The sequence below is a fragment of the Dasypus novemcinctus genome, chromosome 2 (assembly GCF_030445035.2).
Source record: "Dasypus novemcinctus isolate mDasNov1 chromosome 2, mDasNov1.1.hap2, whole genome shotgun sequence".
Lineage (NCBI taxonomy): Eukaryota > Metazoa > Chordata > Mammalia > Cingulata > Dasypodidae > Dasypus > Dasypus novemcinctus.
Genome location: NC_080674.1, coordinates 99,654,399 through 99,672,208, shown reverse-complemented (window position 1 = coordinate 99,672,208; position 17,810 = coordinate 99,654,399). Strand labels below are relative to the sequence as shown.

At 40.9% G+C, this 17,810-nt stretch overlaps 1 protein-coding gene across 13 annotated transcripts in view; it reads right to left on the bottom strand.

The window, feature by feature from the left end:
- Positions 1 to 17,810, bottom strand: part of CAST (calpastatin) — a 118,673-nt gene that overhangs the window by 60,928 nt on the left and 39,935 nt on the right. For 9 of the 13 annotated variants that reach the window (XM_071209142.1, XM_071209133.1, XM_004455947.5 and 6 more), the window contains exon 3: positions 13,550 to 13,621. Coding sequence is in view for 7 of the 13 variants with exons in the window: in XM_004455947.5 (XP_004456004.2) it covers positions 13,550 to 13,621 (72 nt within the window). In the remaining 6 variants the exon portion in view is untranslated. Of the gene's footprint in view, positions 1 to 8,003; positions 8,319 to 13,549; positions 13,622 to 17,810 lie in introns of those variants that run through there. The other 4 variants (XM_058276499.2, XM_071209144.1, XM_004455949.5 and 1 more) reach the window with 3 other exon arrangements.

Sequence of the window (17,810 nt, the reverse complement as noted above, 5' to 3'; positions counted from 1 at the left end):
AGCCAGGAGCTATAAACTGGCCATCCACAGAACCAGGCCTTGAAAACTGTTCTTGCCCAGAGCAATGGAAAGGAAGCTTTCTTTCCGGCTGGTGCCAAGGACGTAAAAACAGAAACCCATGAAAGACAGAAACAAACCTGTGCCCCCAAGCCAAGATATTAATCCTGATGACATATGAATGATTCCAACATCATCAAAACTGTCTGGTAGAGACATGTCTACCAACAGGGGTAAAGGGAACTCTCATGGAAAAGAACTTTGCTGAAGATGAGGTCCAATTCACATTTTTCAAACTTCATCAGGAAGTAAAACACCAAAAGGGAGAGTAAGCAGTTACAAAAACAGGAAAAATTGGCTCTTTAAGAACTATATTGAATCTGAACGAGACTTTAAAGTAAATGTGTTTTAAAATGGAAAAAAAAAAAAAGGAAAGAATAAAAAAACACAAAGCAAAAATGGGTTAAAGTACAAAATATATGTAACTGAAGAGAGATTTAGGCAATTGGAAGACATATCTGAGGACATTACTAAGAATTTAGCAAAGAAATGTGAAGAGATGGTAAATATGAAAAAGAAGTTAAGAATACTGGAAGATAAAAATTCTGGTCATCAGTTTCAGATCCCTGCTGTAAACCAAGTTGCTTGAACCTGACATATTTCGTAAATAACATATGATGAGATGAAGCATGTCTAAAAGCATGTGAAGCACTGTTTTAGACATATTATCAGTGTGAGGATATTTATATTCAGGGACTCTGATGATTACTGCTCACAGCACTGGAGTCACAGAAAAGGATTCTATTTACTCCGGTATATATAAACACAATTTCCTATTTTCATGATAAGGAAATATAAAAGGCATATGTAACTAAAACATGCACAAATAATTCTATCCTCTGCTACTTTCCCTGGCCATCCTCTTAGTATAGTGAGGCAGTGTGAAGCTTTTGTGGACCCCAGAAAATTCTGTTCTTAAAGCTAATCACTTGTGTGCATGTACACCTATTGTAGGTGAGACCTTTTGATCAAAGTACTTGCATTAAAGTCCTCTGATTAGATTGCGTGACCCAGGGTAGGTCTTACTGGAGTCCTCTATAAATGGAGGAATAAAAAGCCACAAACACAGAAAAAGACTGCAGTGACAGAGAGAAGCCTCCAGAAGTCAAAATCAACATACCAGGGAGAGAGAAAAGCCCAAGACAGAGCAGCCAAAAGCTGAAAGCAACAAGGCCTAGAAAGCAGAGGCTGAGACAGGGAGACACTGCCACTGCGCCCGGCCACGTGAGGAGCCCAGGACCCCCAGCAGCCCATCTTCAGGGAGAAAAGCATCACCTGATGAAGCCCTGACTTGGGCATTTTCACAGTCTCAGAACTAATAAGCTTTTAACTTAATAAATCCCCACTGTAAAAGCCAACCCATTTCTGGTGTTTTACTCCCAGCAGGTTTTAACAAACTAAAACATACAGCTGCAGAGCAGGTGTAGTTCAGTGGTTGGGCATCTGCTTCACATGTACAAGGTCCCAGAATCAATCCCCAGTACCTCCTTAAAAAAATAAATAAAAGTACTTTTGGAAAAACCAGATAGGTAATACATAATGCACACATGGAGCTCAGCCCCTAGATTCTCTGTAGAAACAGTGTTCTCTCATATCGGCATACTGCTGCCTCCCGCAATTCCTTCCCAGGCAACTCTGGAGGCTCCAAGGTCTGCTCCTGGGCTTTGATACTTGAAGTCACCTGTGTGGAAGACCTTAAAGCATTTCAGGGTTCAGAAATGTATGCTTGCACACCAAGCTGCCTTTAATCTCTTGTAGCAGCTTTGAGTGAAATGGGGGCAGCCAAGGCCTTTGCTCAGATTCCAAAAGTCAGTCATGGACATCAGTCATTCCAGAACCCCAGGAGGATGCTCAGGATGATTCAGATAGTCTGAACCCCTGTGGATAGTTAGAATTATCACCAAGAGTTCACCGAGCTGCTAAGCTCAGTAGAAAACTACTTACAGATGGGCTCTGTGGAGTCCAACTCACTTTTTTTTTTTTAACTTGACATTTTTAAAAATATTATTTTTTATTGTCTTTCTTTTTCTTTAAAGATGAAGAGATCCCACAAAACATTATGTTAAAAAACGTAAGAGGTTCCCATATACCCCACTCTCCACCCCACCCTGCTCCTCCCACATCCACATCCTCTTTCATCAGTAAGGCACATGCGTTGCATTTCGTGAATACACCCTGGAGCACTGCCACACTGTGTGGACCATAGTTTACACTGTAGTTCACACTTTCCCCCAGTCCATCCAGCAGGTTATGGCAGGATAAACAATGTCCTGCATCTGTCCCTGCAATATCATTCAGGACAACTCCAAGTCCCGAAAATGCCCCCTATCACACCTCTTCCTCCCTCTTCCTGCCTTCAGCAACTCCTGTGGCCACCATTTCCACATCAATGATAGAATGTCTTCCATTGCTAGAGTTACAACAGTTCTATTGCAGAATATCAGCAAGTCCACTCCAATCCTATTATATTCCTTCATCTTGTGGACCCTGGGATGGCGATGCCAACTCACTTCTAAGAGCAGTAGTAATCCAATTTTAATTGTAGTAAGGATTTATCTGACAGCTTATTAAACCACAGATTCCCCATCTCCACCTCCAGTGATTCTGATTGGGTAGGTCTGTGGTGGGGCTTCAGAAGTCTCCATTTTAAACAAGGTATCCCAGATGGAGTTGATAAATGTGGTCTCCAGACCATACTTCATAAAACACTGTCTCAGAGAATTCCAAGAGGTTGCAGAACATCTTCAGGACAAGGACTGGAAGAACCCCAAGGCTGTGGGAGAGTCTAAGGAATTATCCCACTGGCTTGCACTCTTTGAGGACCAAGAACCTTCTCTTCCTTTTTCTAAGGAGACTCCAACTGTTAAGGCAAAACTTTCTGCAATTAGGGAAGGTTTGCTTAGACTACAGATAGGTTCATCATTGCTTAGCAGTTCATCAGCAAGACTCATTGGTGAGAATCTAGTCAGTGTCACTTTCGTCACTCTCCTACATCTCATCCATCTGTCCTAGGATCAATGTATACTGACCACAGGGGTCCATGGACCTGAGGGAAATTATATCAGCTGGCAATATAAAAAAAAAAGTTTACTAAATTTAACTTGATAAATTCTATAAAACAGACTGAAACCTTCTTAATAACATGTAAGAAATCCTCCCCAAATAACTAAACTAAACCTAAATGTTTTTTTAAAATGGAGAGCTGTAAAGGCATCTATATGAAATCAAACAACCACCACACCAACAAACAGACCAAGCAACATCTTTGTAACTAAGATATATACCATTCATCCTTGTGAGAAGAACTGGTGAAAATGATAAAAGGTGGGTAAAATGGAATCTTAAGTTCTCCTTGCCCAGCTAAGGATATGCGTGCACCAGGTGGTAGCTTCTGAATGTAAAATAAGAAACTAGATTGAGATATGTGCATCATTAAAGATAAGAAATTCATGAAGCTCAGGAGCAAGTAATTTTGACTGTTGATGAGGTTGTTTTGTACCTCAGTTGGGTGGTAAAGAAAGAAAAAGGGAAGATGAGAAGTAGGAACTAGTTTCCCTCAAACCCTGCTTGGAGGACTGACAGCACAGATCTTTCTGCTGTGTATAGGGAGTTCCAGGACAAAAATGGACATCTCTGATACAGCTGACTCCTGAAGGAAGTCTGTCTACAGGGATGGTTGTCAGGTACATTTCATCAGAGTCCCAGAATTAACCCGAACTCTCCATCCAACTAAACAGCACATGTAAACATGTGCAGGGGGAAAAAAACGTAGTCTCTAAGATGCACGGTTTGGGGAAAGTATTGGAGGAAGAGATTAAGAAAATAATGAATGAGGTGAACCAGTGCTCGGGAACTTGGACATATATCAGACTTGCAAGCAGTCCTGCCTCTGACTGACTGAACACCATTTGAATAATACCTCTGTCCTTGGAGACTGTGTCCATCTTAGCTGTTGGTATTTTCTGCTTTAGGCTTGTCTCTTGGTAGTAGATCTTTTATGCACTCAGGTTCCCAATGTTTATTCCCAGAAACACTGGTCCCTAAGCTTAACCCCTTCCCCCTTCCATCAAATTCTATTCTCACTTTGAGAGCAATGCTAGCCTAGCACTGTTCACATTGTCTCTTTCTCTTTGTTTACATGGACCACTCCTCATTTCTCTATCCCTAGCACCACGTGTAGTCCATTGTTGAAGCTTGGGTAGGCAAAGGGGTTTCTTGATTGCCTAAAGATTAAAAGTCCAAACAGATAGTAAGTTACAAAAACTTTACTTATAAATCCAAGAAAATAAAATGAGAATTATTTTTTACCTTTTCCACCTATCCAGGATGAATCTCTGTATTAATATGACAGCATCTTAGGGTTTTATTCATATTAAGCTAAAACCAATCTCTTTTTTTCTTCCATTTAGTAAATATTTATTCAGCAATTACCATGTGGAAGGCACTATGGTAGATGTTACTGGGGCACAAAGATATGGATCCTGTTCTCGAGGGACACACAGTATAGTAAAAAGTTTACACCTAAGAACAGAATTAACTTTCACTGAATGAACTACAAGAACAACTTTTCATGCATGAAATCTCATTTTTTGGAAAGTGTTAATTCTATTCTAACACAAATTATGCTTATCTATTCTTTTCCTGGAACCTCTTATAGTTACTCTGTATGGTAGACTGAATCATGTCCCCCACAAATATATGTTCAAGTCCTCACCCCCACTCCTGTGGTGTCAAGTAATTTGTAAGTAGGACCTTTGAAGATCCTTTTTGGATGAAGCTAAATTGAATCGGCAGCCTTAATCCAATAAGGCTGAAGTCCTTATAAGCAGAGGAATAAGTGTCAGTTATGTGAAGCAAGGGGAGAGAGACTACTATATGGCAGAGAGGCAGAGAGGCATGTACAAGCCAAGGCATCCCAAGGACTGAAGCAAGCCAGAACACTGCTGACTCTGAGAGAAAGCATGGCCTGGTGATACCCTGGCATTGGACTTCTAGCTGCCCCAACTATAAGGCAAGATTTTCCTGTTGTTCAAGTCAACCAGTATGTGGAACCTGTCATAGCAGCCCTGGCAAACTAAGACACTCTCTAATAATTTATTGTTATTGCCTAGAGTAGTCAGAATGTTATAGGGCATAGGCCAAAGGCCATTGTCACCCTGTTGGCAGTCTGATTACAGTTCCCACTCAATTTCCCAATGCATACTGTGACAGTCTGAAGTTTCTGAGGATCCCAGAAAAGACCATGTTCTTAAAACTAATCCATTCCTATGGGTATAAGACCAGTTGATTGCATTAGATTCAGTTAAGGGCCCTTTGATTAGATCCCATTCATTTAGAGAGATGGCTTTGGGGCCTTTGATTGGACTACTTCAGGGAGGCATGACTCAGGTGAGGTCTCTGCCCTCTTGCTAGGGTCTTATAGAGAACTGAAAGCAGAAACACACAGAAAGAAAGAGCTGCCATTCCACCTTGCCATGCAAGAGAAGGACTCCAGAGAAACCCTGAGAAGCTGAAGACAGGAAACCTGGGAAGAGACAAACTGAGAAGCTGAAGACGGGAAACCTGAGAAGAGATGAGCCATAGCACCTGACTGTCCACAGCTGAGCTCATGGAGAAAGCAAAGAGAGAACAGAAAACCTGTCATTTTGCCTTGCCACATGGTAGGACTCCAGATCTAACAGCAGTCAACCTTTGGTGAGAAAGCATCTCTGACAATGCCTTGATTTGGACATTTTTGCAGCCTCAGACCTATAAGCTTTTACTCTAATAAGTCCATGTTATAAAATCCAACCCATTTCTGGTATTTTTACATTGGCAGCCTTTGGCAAACTAAGACACAGACCAATGTCCGAATATATAGACTTGCTCTGAAGACTACCATACAAGACTTAGGAGATGCTATAAGGTGTCTTTAAATGTCAGAAATAACAGGACTGAATAATTATTTTTATGGCTCTCTACAAAAATGGTGTAACTCAGTAGTTACTAGCCAAGGCAGGTAGCACCCACGTAGAAGGTGCTTTAAAATGTGTGAGAGTGCCTCTGGTCATGTTTTGGCATCCACTGGGAGCAACACAGCCCTGCCCAGTTAAGAATGTCTTACCCAGCAGTGGTGAAAAACGCCCATTATTTGACATTTTTAAGTCAGGAGAAAAAATAAAATGCTTTTGAATACCTATTGCACTTTCCCAGTATACAATGTATCTGAAAAACTATGGGTTATAATATGTTCCTCTCATGAGGTCAGGCACATTGATATAAAACATGTATTTCAGATTCTTATGGTCTCAAAATGAAAGAATTCTGAGGTATCATGAAAGAGAAGATACAAAATACAATGTACACAGAAAACATGGGTTGCAGATTACTGACTTAAGCAAAACTGACTTACTAGAGAGTTCATATTTAGGTGGGGGAAAGTAAATAGTTCCACCTAAGAAGAAGCGACACACTTTAAGGATAAAATTCTTATTAGAAACTATGAATAGGAACATAAATATTTGATTGATTCTATGAAGTTAGTTCAAATTAATTCCTTATGTTTTCCTAATGGCTTTCTTTTCTTTTGATTTTAGTCTTCCAAACAGTTATTTTATTGTGATATTGTTTACATTTTCATTGTGGGAGATAAATTACAGTCAGCCAATCCTACCCCTGACTGAAACTCACCACTAATACTCTAAAATCAGCTCCTTTTGTGAATCAGAACTCAAAGCGTGTGAGCTGAACTAAGCCAACGTTTACCCTTGAATGTGCTGCTTCATAAACACAGCACCACAGCCTGCAAAGCACTCTTGTTTGTAATAGACACCAAGCATCCTCACACCGATTGCTGCTCCACCGTCATTGCTATGGGCGACCTATCCAGTCTCCTGCCATCTCCAGAGGAGGTGTTTCCTAGTCTGGCATAATTTTGCTCAATTTTCCTATACTGTCTCCTAGAACCCAGGCAGTGCTCTCCCCACCTCATTCCCAGCAATTCAATGTTCCTTTTAGATACTAAGAATTCAATGTGGAAAAGTTGTCCATAAGCAAAGCGTCAGGAAGGGAACATACTATAGTTATTCATTAGAAAATAAACTTTCCCCCTTTGACCACTAGGTGCCACTCCGTGTTGAGCTCCCCCTGCAATGCAGTTTTTTCTCCAGCAAACCTCTCAAGACAGCAGGAATTTTGCAGAGCTGCTGACCAAGCACTCATGTTCCTCTGATGCATACACAGGTGGGTTCTTAGGACACTACATGGTCAGGAGGTCCCGAGGTCCTGCTCCTTTGGGAAGTCGCCCCAGCTCTCTTGCCTCTTTTTCTTAAGATTTGCCCATTTTATAGCTGGAGAATGCTTGCACCCCCTCAATATAGGAGAGATGGTTAAATCTATGAAAACATGTTGCATTCTTGAAAGATAAGGCAGTCCTCAATGATGCTATCTATCCCACAACAGTCTCGAGTTTTGCTCAAGGAAACAAAACTTAAACATGTTACAACACTGGCAGATACCACGCCCAGCATGTATCAGGTACATGGAAAGGTCATGCAGAGTGAGCTCATTCATCTAAAACGGAGGTCATCACCATGGCTGGGGGAAGTGTGTGTGTGCGTGGGGGGAGGAAGGCTCTAACCCTAGGGATAAAAGTGACAAACCAAATCCACGGAGCTGCTGCTTTTCCTCTCGCAGCATTTTGCCTGGGTCCCACAAATCCCTTGTTTCGTAACCCTACCGTGCCCTGGTCAAACATTCCCAACTGAGAAGCCAGCAACAGTGTTGCCGCGAGGCAGGAGGTAGCGACAAGAAACAAATTAACTTAGAAACCATTTGAAAAGAAATGTATCTTCAGGGTCAAGACGACAGTAAGACCCCTCGCCGGAGCCCGGGGCCGGGGGAGTCGGCTGGCCCCGCGCAGGGCCGGGCGCCGAGGGCGCGCAGCGCGGCCGGCGGGCGGTACTTACTCCGCGTCCCGCTCCGGGCCGGAGGCTTCAGGTCGCGGCCGCGCGCGGCGCTGCGTTTTCAGGTTGGTTTCATTCCTGGTGGGGTAACTCCCGTGGTTTCAGTTTTGAGTCCCAGCCCAGGCCGCGGCGTGACGGGGCCGGGCGGGTCCCGAGGTGGCGACGCAGGCTCTTCCCCGCCCCCTCCCGCGAGCAGCCCCGCCCCGGGAGCGGCCCCGCCACGCGGGCCCGGCTGCGGGCCTCGGGCCCAAAGGAGCGGCCACGGCGGGGCGCTCTGCAGACACACGCCCTCGGACGCCTCTTCTCAAACTACAAAGTGAGCGCTGACATTTCAAATTGCGTAAGATTGTTTAAAAGTGCTTTTTTTTTTCAAAGATCAGTTTGAGATCCTACTGAGTTATTGTACATCGTATATCATTACAAATGAAAACTTCAAAATAAAGCATTGTAATGGATTTTAAGCCTTTGAATAAGAATTCATTGTCTGAATCTTATGAATAAATAAATAGGAAAATAGGGGAAAAGCAAGCGTTCTTATAGAAGAATGCCAACTAATAAATAAAGATGGAATGACGGAGTTAGAAGAAAAAAGTTGTGAAATTTTAAAAGAAATATTGCAAGCCAATTTTCCCAAAGCCATCAATAACCTTGATGAAGACTCTGGACCCTGAGCTTTGCTGTGTGAGTGGAGGGAGGTGGTGGTCAGTGTCTGAGGAACAAAAACCTTAGGTCTAGCTGGTGGCTGCCCAGCAGTGACTCAGTGCTGTGTCCAGCCAAGACGGGGGACGGCCAGCTGGCGGTAAAAGAGGGGAGAGCTCATCTGTGTGACTCTGCACCCCCTTGGCACCCCAAGCAGTAAAAGCAGGTGGGGTCCTTCTGACTTCCCATTTAAAGTGATCCTCACAGCTATCTTATTTCTTTTTCTTTTCCTGCTGTTAAATAAAGCCAGTGAAGTAAGAGTGCTTGTCACTTTTTTTGTAATTCCCTGAGCAGAAGACTGTGTCCTTATAATTCTTCCTAATGAAAATAAAGCTTTAAAATTCTCTGTTAGGACTGTTTTTTAAACCAGACCTCAGCTCAGCTGGGTTTCACTGGCATGCGTTTCCCCTATGGCAATTACTGCAGACTCTTTGGGTCACACCCCAGGAGGGACGGGGCCCCACAGCGCAGCTCAGGCGGCTGTATCGCCACAGTGACGTAAGTACTCCTGTGCTCCTGGCTGGGTACAGGTGCGGAAACACGTGATTGTGAAATAAATTTTCCAAAGACTCTTAGGCTACATGCCAGGGAGAAAGGGACTCTGTTCCTTGGAGAGAAAGAGGAATGTTATCCCTCCCCCAATGTGCTGTGCCGGGCACATTCCCTGAGGTTCAGCCTTTCCCCAAGGCTGCCCCTCAGATCCGCTGCCTCGGAAACACCTGGTGTGCTTAGGAACTGGAGACTTGCCCCACCCTGGTGAATCACATTTCCTTGGCTTGGTATCTGAGAACCTGCATTTTAACCAAATTACCCAACTGATGCCTAGATAAACTGAGGAACAGGGCATCTAAACTACCTACATTCAGAACAATTCTGCATCTTTGCTACTCAGTGTGGTCGCCAGACCAGCAGCGTCAGCATCAACTGAGAGCATGTTAGAAACACGGAATCTCAGTCTCAAACTAGACCTCCTGAGTCTGAGTGTAAATTTTAATAAAAACCCCATTATTTCCATAACTATATAAAATATGAGAATTACTGCTTTAGATCTTGTTTCCCAAGCTTTGGTCATTGGTTAATTATCTACATGCTGTGTTGTAACTCTGCCCTACCTATCTTATATTTACTTAATATTTTCTTTAGATTTATTATTTAACCTTGTCTTAATAAATAAATAAATCCATCTATGAGATTATCAGTTTATGTGCTGGTAATACTTTTTATAGCACATTAAAAAATATATATAATTATTAAAATAAAACATGATTGCCTGATTAATATAGCAAAGTTGACACAGATATTTATCACAGAACCAGGACTGAAAATACAAAAGTGTTTCTCTGATGGGTGCTTATTGCTTCACAGATTGCCCTGCCTGGCTGGGGAGAGCAGTAGGTTGCACCTTCTCTTTACAAGGCCAAACCATTCATCATCAATGATTTTCCTTTTGTTCCATTAGGGTATTCTCCCCTTTTCCATTCTGTAGTGGATATTTGTCATTGGTGGCTGGTCACACATTTGAAAATCTATTCATAATGTGAAAGCTTATTAACCTAATCACACACATCTTTCCAGAACAGAATCCAAAAATTCACAACCTGTGATTCCCTTATAGCAGGGTTAAGGCATGTGGCCTAGGTTGGCTAATCAGATGTGCCCAGGCAAGACTGGGATTGGAAGTGAGCACACTGAGGAGGATGCTGCCCACCAGAAATCCATATTCCCATAAGGCTTTTGCATCTTTGGGATTGAAAGTGGCAAAATTTCTGGTATTCAGTCCTACGTGTGATAGGTGCCACGCCGTGGTCGCAGCAGGACTTTAACGGGAGACGTCCTGTCATGTGCCCAGCACTGTGCGTGGCTGTGAAGCTCTGGATACCCACAGAAGGACACTTCTGGTTGCCCTGTGAGTTAGCCACCACCCCTTAAGAAATTCCTTTTTGGCTTAAACTAGTCAGAATGGATTTTGTTGTTTGGAACTAACAGTTTTAACCAATACATTTTCTTAATAGCCATGGTCTTCTACAGAGAAATTCTTAATGCAACGTTAACTTCAGTTTCCTCATGTGAAATGAGGAAGTTGAAATAGGGAACTCTTCCAGTAATAAAACTGTCTTATTTTCAATTTATTATGAGCCACAACTATTTTCATATTGGTTTTAGTAATAAAAATCTATGATAATTTCTATAGCCTCGTTAGTCCTTATTACTAATTTACCAAAAAATTGAAATTTAAGCATGAAATATTTATAATTATTATTTCAAGTTGGAAACATCTGTGCCATTTAACAGCTTTGGCTCTTTCAAGTCCAGAGCTACATGGCAGAAGTGATACTATTTATACTCATAATTATTCATTTGTAAGGATTCTCATAGAACAGGTAACAATTTTTCAGAACATAGCTTTCTTGTAATCTGCAAATTAAGTTGTTATTTTCTAAAACAGACTTTGAAGTTTCTCTTAATAATTGTAGAATCATCATGTTTTAAAACTTTCAAGTTGAATGTGTTCAGAATCAAGCAAACCCCTTACATAAAGGCTGTCCTTCAGAGGACCATAACTAATTCATTCTCACTGCCAACTGTATCTATTATTTTGTCATGCCTTTTTCTGAATGTGTTTGGAGAATATTATTTTGTCTGTTGTGTATTATAATCAACTTAATAATAAGAGGCATCAAGTTATAACAAATATTATCTCAAACTTTTCTAAATCAGGCATGGGAATGATCATCTTTTTAGAGATGATGATACTCAGTCACAGCCCTTTCAACCTAGCATCAAAAAAGGAAAGAAGTATATACATTTTTATTTTTAATATTCTACAAGAGTTAAAGATATGAGAAAGGAAGGAGTGAGGAATTAAATCCTGGGAAAATTAATATTTAGGAAACTGCTGAAGGAAAGAGAGTAAAAAAAAAACAAAAAACAGCAGGAAAGCAAAAAGGAAAGATAAGCATGGATATGGGAAAAGCAGTTGCTCAGAACCAAGGAAAGGATATCAAGTTTGAAATTAAATCATGAAACAAGAAATATATGCTCAAATATCTCCATCCTCCACCTACACTCTTCTCCCAGCTTCCTAGCCCAAAAAAGGGTTTGGGGGGGATGTCCAAATTCTTTATAATCATTTCACCTCAGAGTGACTGGATAATTTTTTTTCCTCATGTGAAACAGAATGGAAAAAAGTCTGATTTTTAAGACAAAGTTACAGAAAAAAATTGGGTGTGGTTTTCCAAATTTTAGCTAGCAGTAGTTCTGGAAATCATTTATAAATGATTCACTATATCTCAGGTTGGGTGATGAGACTTCCCATTTTTAAAAGTCCTAACTTGGTATAAGATAAAATAGAAGACAAGGATAAAAAAAAGTCAAGCTCAAATAAAGGTCCTAATCCCCCAAAGGACAGGACATGTTCGGGACATCTTTTTTAACCAGTGGCCTCCCTGAGTATGAAGATTAACAAGAGCACCCACAGAGCAACCTACTTTCCCAGCACCTACTGATTGCCAGGCCCTGGGCTAAGTGTTTTTTCTGTAATTTATTTCATTTAAGCCTCTCAACAGTTCTGACAAGAGAAGTCTTATCCTCATTTTACAGACAAGGAAAACAAGGCTCTGTAGGGTTAAGTAAACTTGTTAGTAAGTGGCAAAGAGGAAACTCAAACTCAGGTTTGTCTGGCTCAGCAAACGGCCACTTAACCACAGTGGACATCAATGTAATGACAGAATAGCTAAAAGAGAGCAGACCCCAGTTTTGGAATTTATGTTGATCCCAAACATTAATTCACTCTTGTTATTGAGGATTCCTAGTCCTTCAGTGATGATCCTTTACAGGCTGGTAAAGAAGAGATTTGGAAAGCTCTCATAAAATGCACTCATGGGTCTTAAGTTGGGGTAAACTGAGCTCCGCTGTCGTGGGTCCAGCCTCTCCTCCTATCTCAGCTGATTAACATCTTGGCACCTCTGGGGACTGGATGAGAAGTTGTGGTTCTGGTAGGCACTAAAATATGAACTCTTCAATGAGCAAGTCACATGAGAAAGTCCACAGACCTCTATAGGACAGGTACCAGATTTAAAGGAAAAATGCTTCTTTTAAATATTTGTATCGGTTAAGATTTTAGATAATCTTGAACATACTGGAAGATCACAAAGTTGTAATGGGCTTAAATGTAACATGTTTACGTATTGACAGCTACTAGTTAAAATTGTAGTCTACTGTCTTGAAAGGAGATGTTTTAGTGATTTTTTAAAGTTGAAAGCTCTGAAGTACTGTATTCCTACCGAAGGCTTAGTCAGAGCTTATGAGAGCCAGCATTGTTGGGACCTTGTTAAACAGGAAGCCTGGTCTGAACTCTTCCGCCGTCTTACTAGCTTTGTGATCTTGTCAAGGTTACTTAACCGCTCTGAACCCTTTTTTCATCATGTATAAAGGAATAATAATAATATGTTCCCTATTAGGTCATGGGGGGATTAATTAAGATAATTACATAGAGCACTTAGTAGAGAGCCTGGTATAGTTAACACTCATGGAGAGAATTTGAATGATTTTTCTGAAAAGGGAGGATGACCAAATACCCAAAAGTCTAATATTATCTATAGATATTTATGATAATAATTAATATTTATTGAACACATTTATTCCAGAAAGAAATATAACATAAGTGGTTTTACTAGGCTTTAAACTCATTGAAATCATCATTTTAAAAATCACATCCCCCCAAGTATAAAAATGACACTTTGTTCAAAAACTTTCAGTGAAATAATGACACTGCCCCTATACTGGCTCCGCCACCCTCTGATGATACAACCACAGAGCATGGGCCTTTTTGTGCTCAAGAAATGACTGACCTTACTACCAGAGGCTGTCCCGCCAGTCGGTGTTCTGGACGGCGGATTGCTCCCGGGGCTGGCTGCTTTTTTCTTGAAAACAGAAAATGTTAGTTTCAACGGGGGAAAACAGCTCAACAATGTAGTAAAATGCAAATTTTTCATATCACTACAAGCAAAACCAGATTAATATATTAAACGTACCCAGTCTAAACAATTGTTTCCAATTTTTCCTAACTGGGCCTGAAGATTCTATAAATATTGAAAAGGAGGCATCCGTTGACTAAACCCCAATTGTTAAATATTCACAGACTCTGGAGAACCACAAAAATCCCCACATGGGGTGTCGTTTCCACCATAAAGCACCCAGAAACTTCACCACTCACTGTACAGAAGCTGTGGACTCTCTCACATCACTACGGAGAGCCTAAATTGGTACAGATTCCACAGAGAGCAACTTAGCAATATGTAGCAAAGATGTAATTCTACTTCTAAAAATTTATCAGGGAAATAACAAGAGAAGTTCAAAACCTTTTTTTCTTTAAAGAAATAGTATTATAACCTGAAAAGGCCGAAAACAATATAAATAATAATATTTTACTGAGCACTTGATCTGTGCCAGGGATCACTCTTAGTGCTCTGTGTATTTTAAGTACCAGGTGTAATAACTCATTTAGTCTGTGCATTAATGAATATAAAAACTGGAACTATTTTTATTTCCATTTTACGGGTGAAGAGGAATAGAAAAATGAATAACTTGGCCATGGTCACAGCTAGTAAAGGGCAGGATGTGTGCTTCAGACCCTACTCTCTTACCTACCTCTCCTGCCCCCCACAAGAAGGGCTATGCTATGGCACAGCTATCAGATGAAATATCAGGCAGTTATTTAAAACCATGCTTTAGAAGAATACTTAATTAAGTGGAAAAGTATTCTTCATATATTCTATAAAGAAAACAGCAGGTATAGTACAGTCCCTAAAGTTAGATGGGTTATTTTCTGATGGTGGAGTTTAGTGCTTTAAAAAACACTCTTTGTACTTTTTTTGTATTTTCTTATATAAATATAACTATTTTATCAGAGGAAAAACAACAAATAGGGGGAGGGGAGGAATGATAGCATATGTAGTTGCTTTCTAGACAATTTCTTGGCATCCTATATCCTATACTTATAAATACCCATATTTGGGTCTTCAAAACCACCACATAAATTATAAAGTTTTATAATTTAAAATGATGAGATTATGCTGATAAGTTCTGTAAAATGTGAATAATGTCCTGTAAACACTGGGTACACAAGGGATGGCCATCTACTAATTAACAGATAGTATCAACACATTAACAAGCTCTATGTATATAATTTTTAACCAAAAAAAAAAAACAACAATGTTGACTGTAATTCAAAATTGAAGTATGTAATTGGGACAACTTTGGTTTAATTTTTTAATGTTTAAAAGAACATATTCACAAAGTTTGTCTTGTTTAATTTTTGAAAATATCTGCCATTGAAGTCTTAGCTGAAGTCTTCCCTTCAGGGTAAATACTGCCATAGCAGGCAGAAAACTTGAAAATTAGCTTTCTGTCCTCCAAGTATAATTTCTCCTTGTTCCCTGGTTGACAGTGCTCAGAGGACTTCAGGAAGGTCACATAACACCAAGGCAGACACATTTTAATAAAGTGGGTCTCTGCAGGGCCTAGGTAGACTCAGAGGTATCTGCAGGAGTCCCAGGCATCATCTGGGGAGCAGTCTCTCCTCAGCACCTATGCTCTACCATCACGCAGGAGGGGGAATCTAGAGAACTAGGAAAAAAATGAAAGAGGCTGCTAAAAAGGTAGTAATGGGAGTGTGATATGGGAGATGGTGAAAGGAGGGGGATGGCCTAAACTTTAACCAGACCACAATTCTTTTTCAGAATACAGAATGTATAAACATAGCAAATAGTTTCTGATAGCTATAACCTACAAATGGATTCAGTGTAAGGGACTCGACATTTACAAGAAAGAAAGAAAGAAATACAGCAATGGATATTTAGAACCTATCTATTTCAATTTCTTCATTTTTTTGGGAGGAGTCTGAAGCCCACAGAGGTGACGTTTTTGTCCCGTACAGCCCAGCCATCCCACAGCCTGGCCACCAGCCTTTAGTTTCAGCTACATTTGAGACAGGTCACATTTCAGTCCTGGGTTAAGCACACTTCCCATTCACTATGTCAAACACCACATCCAGGGAGCTGGCCCATCTACAAAGGAATTCCACTACTTACAACATGTCAGCTGGGATTTGCCTACAAGAATTAAAAAAAGAATTTGCTTTTTCACTGAGTTACAGAACGACTAAGTTAAAAATAATAACTGTTTAAACAATACATATGCTTATTTTCATTTTCACTTCTACGCCAACTCAAGATTTTCTTTTAAAAAAGTGACTTAGTAATAAATTCAATGTCTTTTAATTCAACTTAAGGATCCCTCAGTTTTCATGGGCGTGACTTGTTACCCTGGAGCTTGCTGGCCCTCTGAGTTGCCTTGATTGCTGCTCTAGCAAGGGCCAATTTTAGTTCAGCTGAAATAAGGGTAGAATTTGTGAAATTGACCTTTCATTAGATTTTCATCTAACAAGTATTTATTAAGCCCTTAGTCAATGGCAAACACTTTTAAAAAAACCCAAAAGCTTAGAAATACATGAATACCTTGAACACAGACACCTTATTCCCAGGTTAGCCACCAAAGTTTAATTACAGATTGTTTTGACTGATGTATAAGACCTAGCTCCCTTTCTTTAATTGTGTCGATATTCAAGAATTCATTTGTTCATTTCTTCATTGGATAAAAATTTATTGAACCCTGACTGTGGGCCAGGCCCTGTTCTAGGTAGTGGGGATAAGATGACCAGTTAGAAAAAACTGTTCTCATAGCATTTACATTCCAGGAGGAGGACTCAGCCTCTAAAGAAGTCAACAGAAAACATGATGATTTCAGAGAGTAATGAGTACTGCAAAGACAACAAAGTAGGGTAATGTAATGGTGAGTGACTGGCTAAGCCTGCTTCAGATAGGATGGACAAAGCTGGTCTATCCAAAGAAGTGACATTTGACTCAGACCTGACTGGGGAAGGAGAGCATTCCAGGCAGCTAGAGCGCCATGTGCAAAGGCCCTAGTTGCATGGCAAGTTGGAGGAACAGAAAGAAGCCAGTGTAGGTATGATGGACCAAGATATTTAGTCTGAAGTCATGTGGCTTCAGGCTGGCCTACGGCCAGGTGTTTGGGATAGTCAGTTCCTTCCAGGCCCCAGTCTCCTTTCTTGGCTTCTCTGGGCACATCTGCCCCAACCCTTGCCCATCCATCCTGAGTCCTTCCTTGCCTTCAGGAACAAGGTTCTCAAAGTTATCTGGTTTCACATCACCCTGCATTTTCTTCTGAAGTGTCTTCCTCACTCAGCCCTCCTACCATCAGCATTCATCCTTAGAGATCCTAGCCTGGCCCTGGACACACATCCTACGTGCCTAGATCTCCATGCTCACTGGCTAGCTCAAAGGACTGGATCAACCTTTGGACAGAATGGAATTTATCTACCCACATGTTATGGGCTAAAGCGTTTCCCCTAAAAAGATGAAAACCTAGGAAGAGGCAAAGAAAGGTCCCTCCCCTAGGAACTGAAGAGAGCATGGCCTGCTGAAACCTTGATTTCAGACTTTGGCCTCCAGAACCATGACAGTTTTAAGCCACATAGTTTGGGTACTTTGTTATGGCAGCCCTGGAAAACTAAGGCACCAGAGTAAGGAGAAACTCTCCAAACGTGTCCAATTGCGAATAAGTCTATATCTGTCCCCACATACAGATATGCTATAGTCTCTAAAAGAAAGAAAGATGTTAAACAAAAATGCAAATGCTATGATAAATTCAAATTTTTAGTTACATTGTTTTTCTCCATTTGCATAAATCCACATGAAGCAGAGTTTTCCTTGCCAACCAATTGCTTTCCTTCTAATATTTATGAGCCTCTCTTTATTTAAACTCAAGTTTAAAGAAAATAAAGTGACTGCCAGGAACAGCCAGCCCTGCATCTTAAATGCCTGTACGCAGGTCTGGCTGAGTCATTGCCTCCGTACAGTTGAGCATGACAAAGCCCTGGGTCCTAACCACGGACAAGGAGAGACGTGCAACCCACCATCTATTTGCCTCAACTGGACCCAAATTCCAGGACACCAGATGGAGTCCATTTACAGAGCACTCGTGTGCTCTCTCCTGCTCAGGCGCAGACTCCTAACCAGACAGGGCACTATT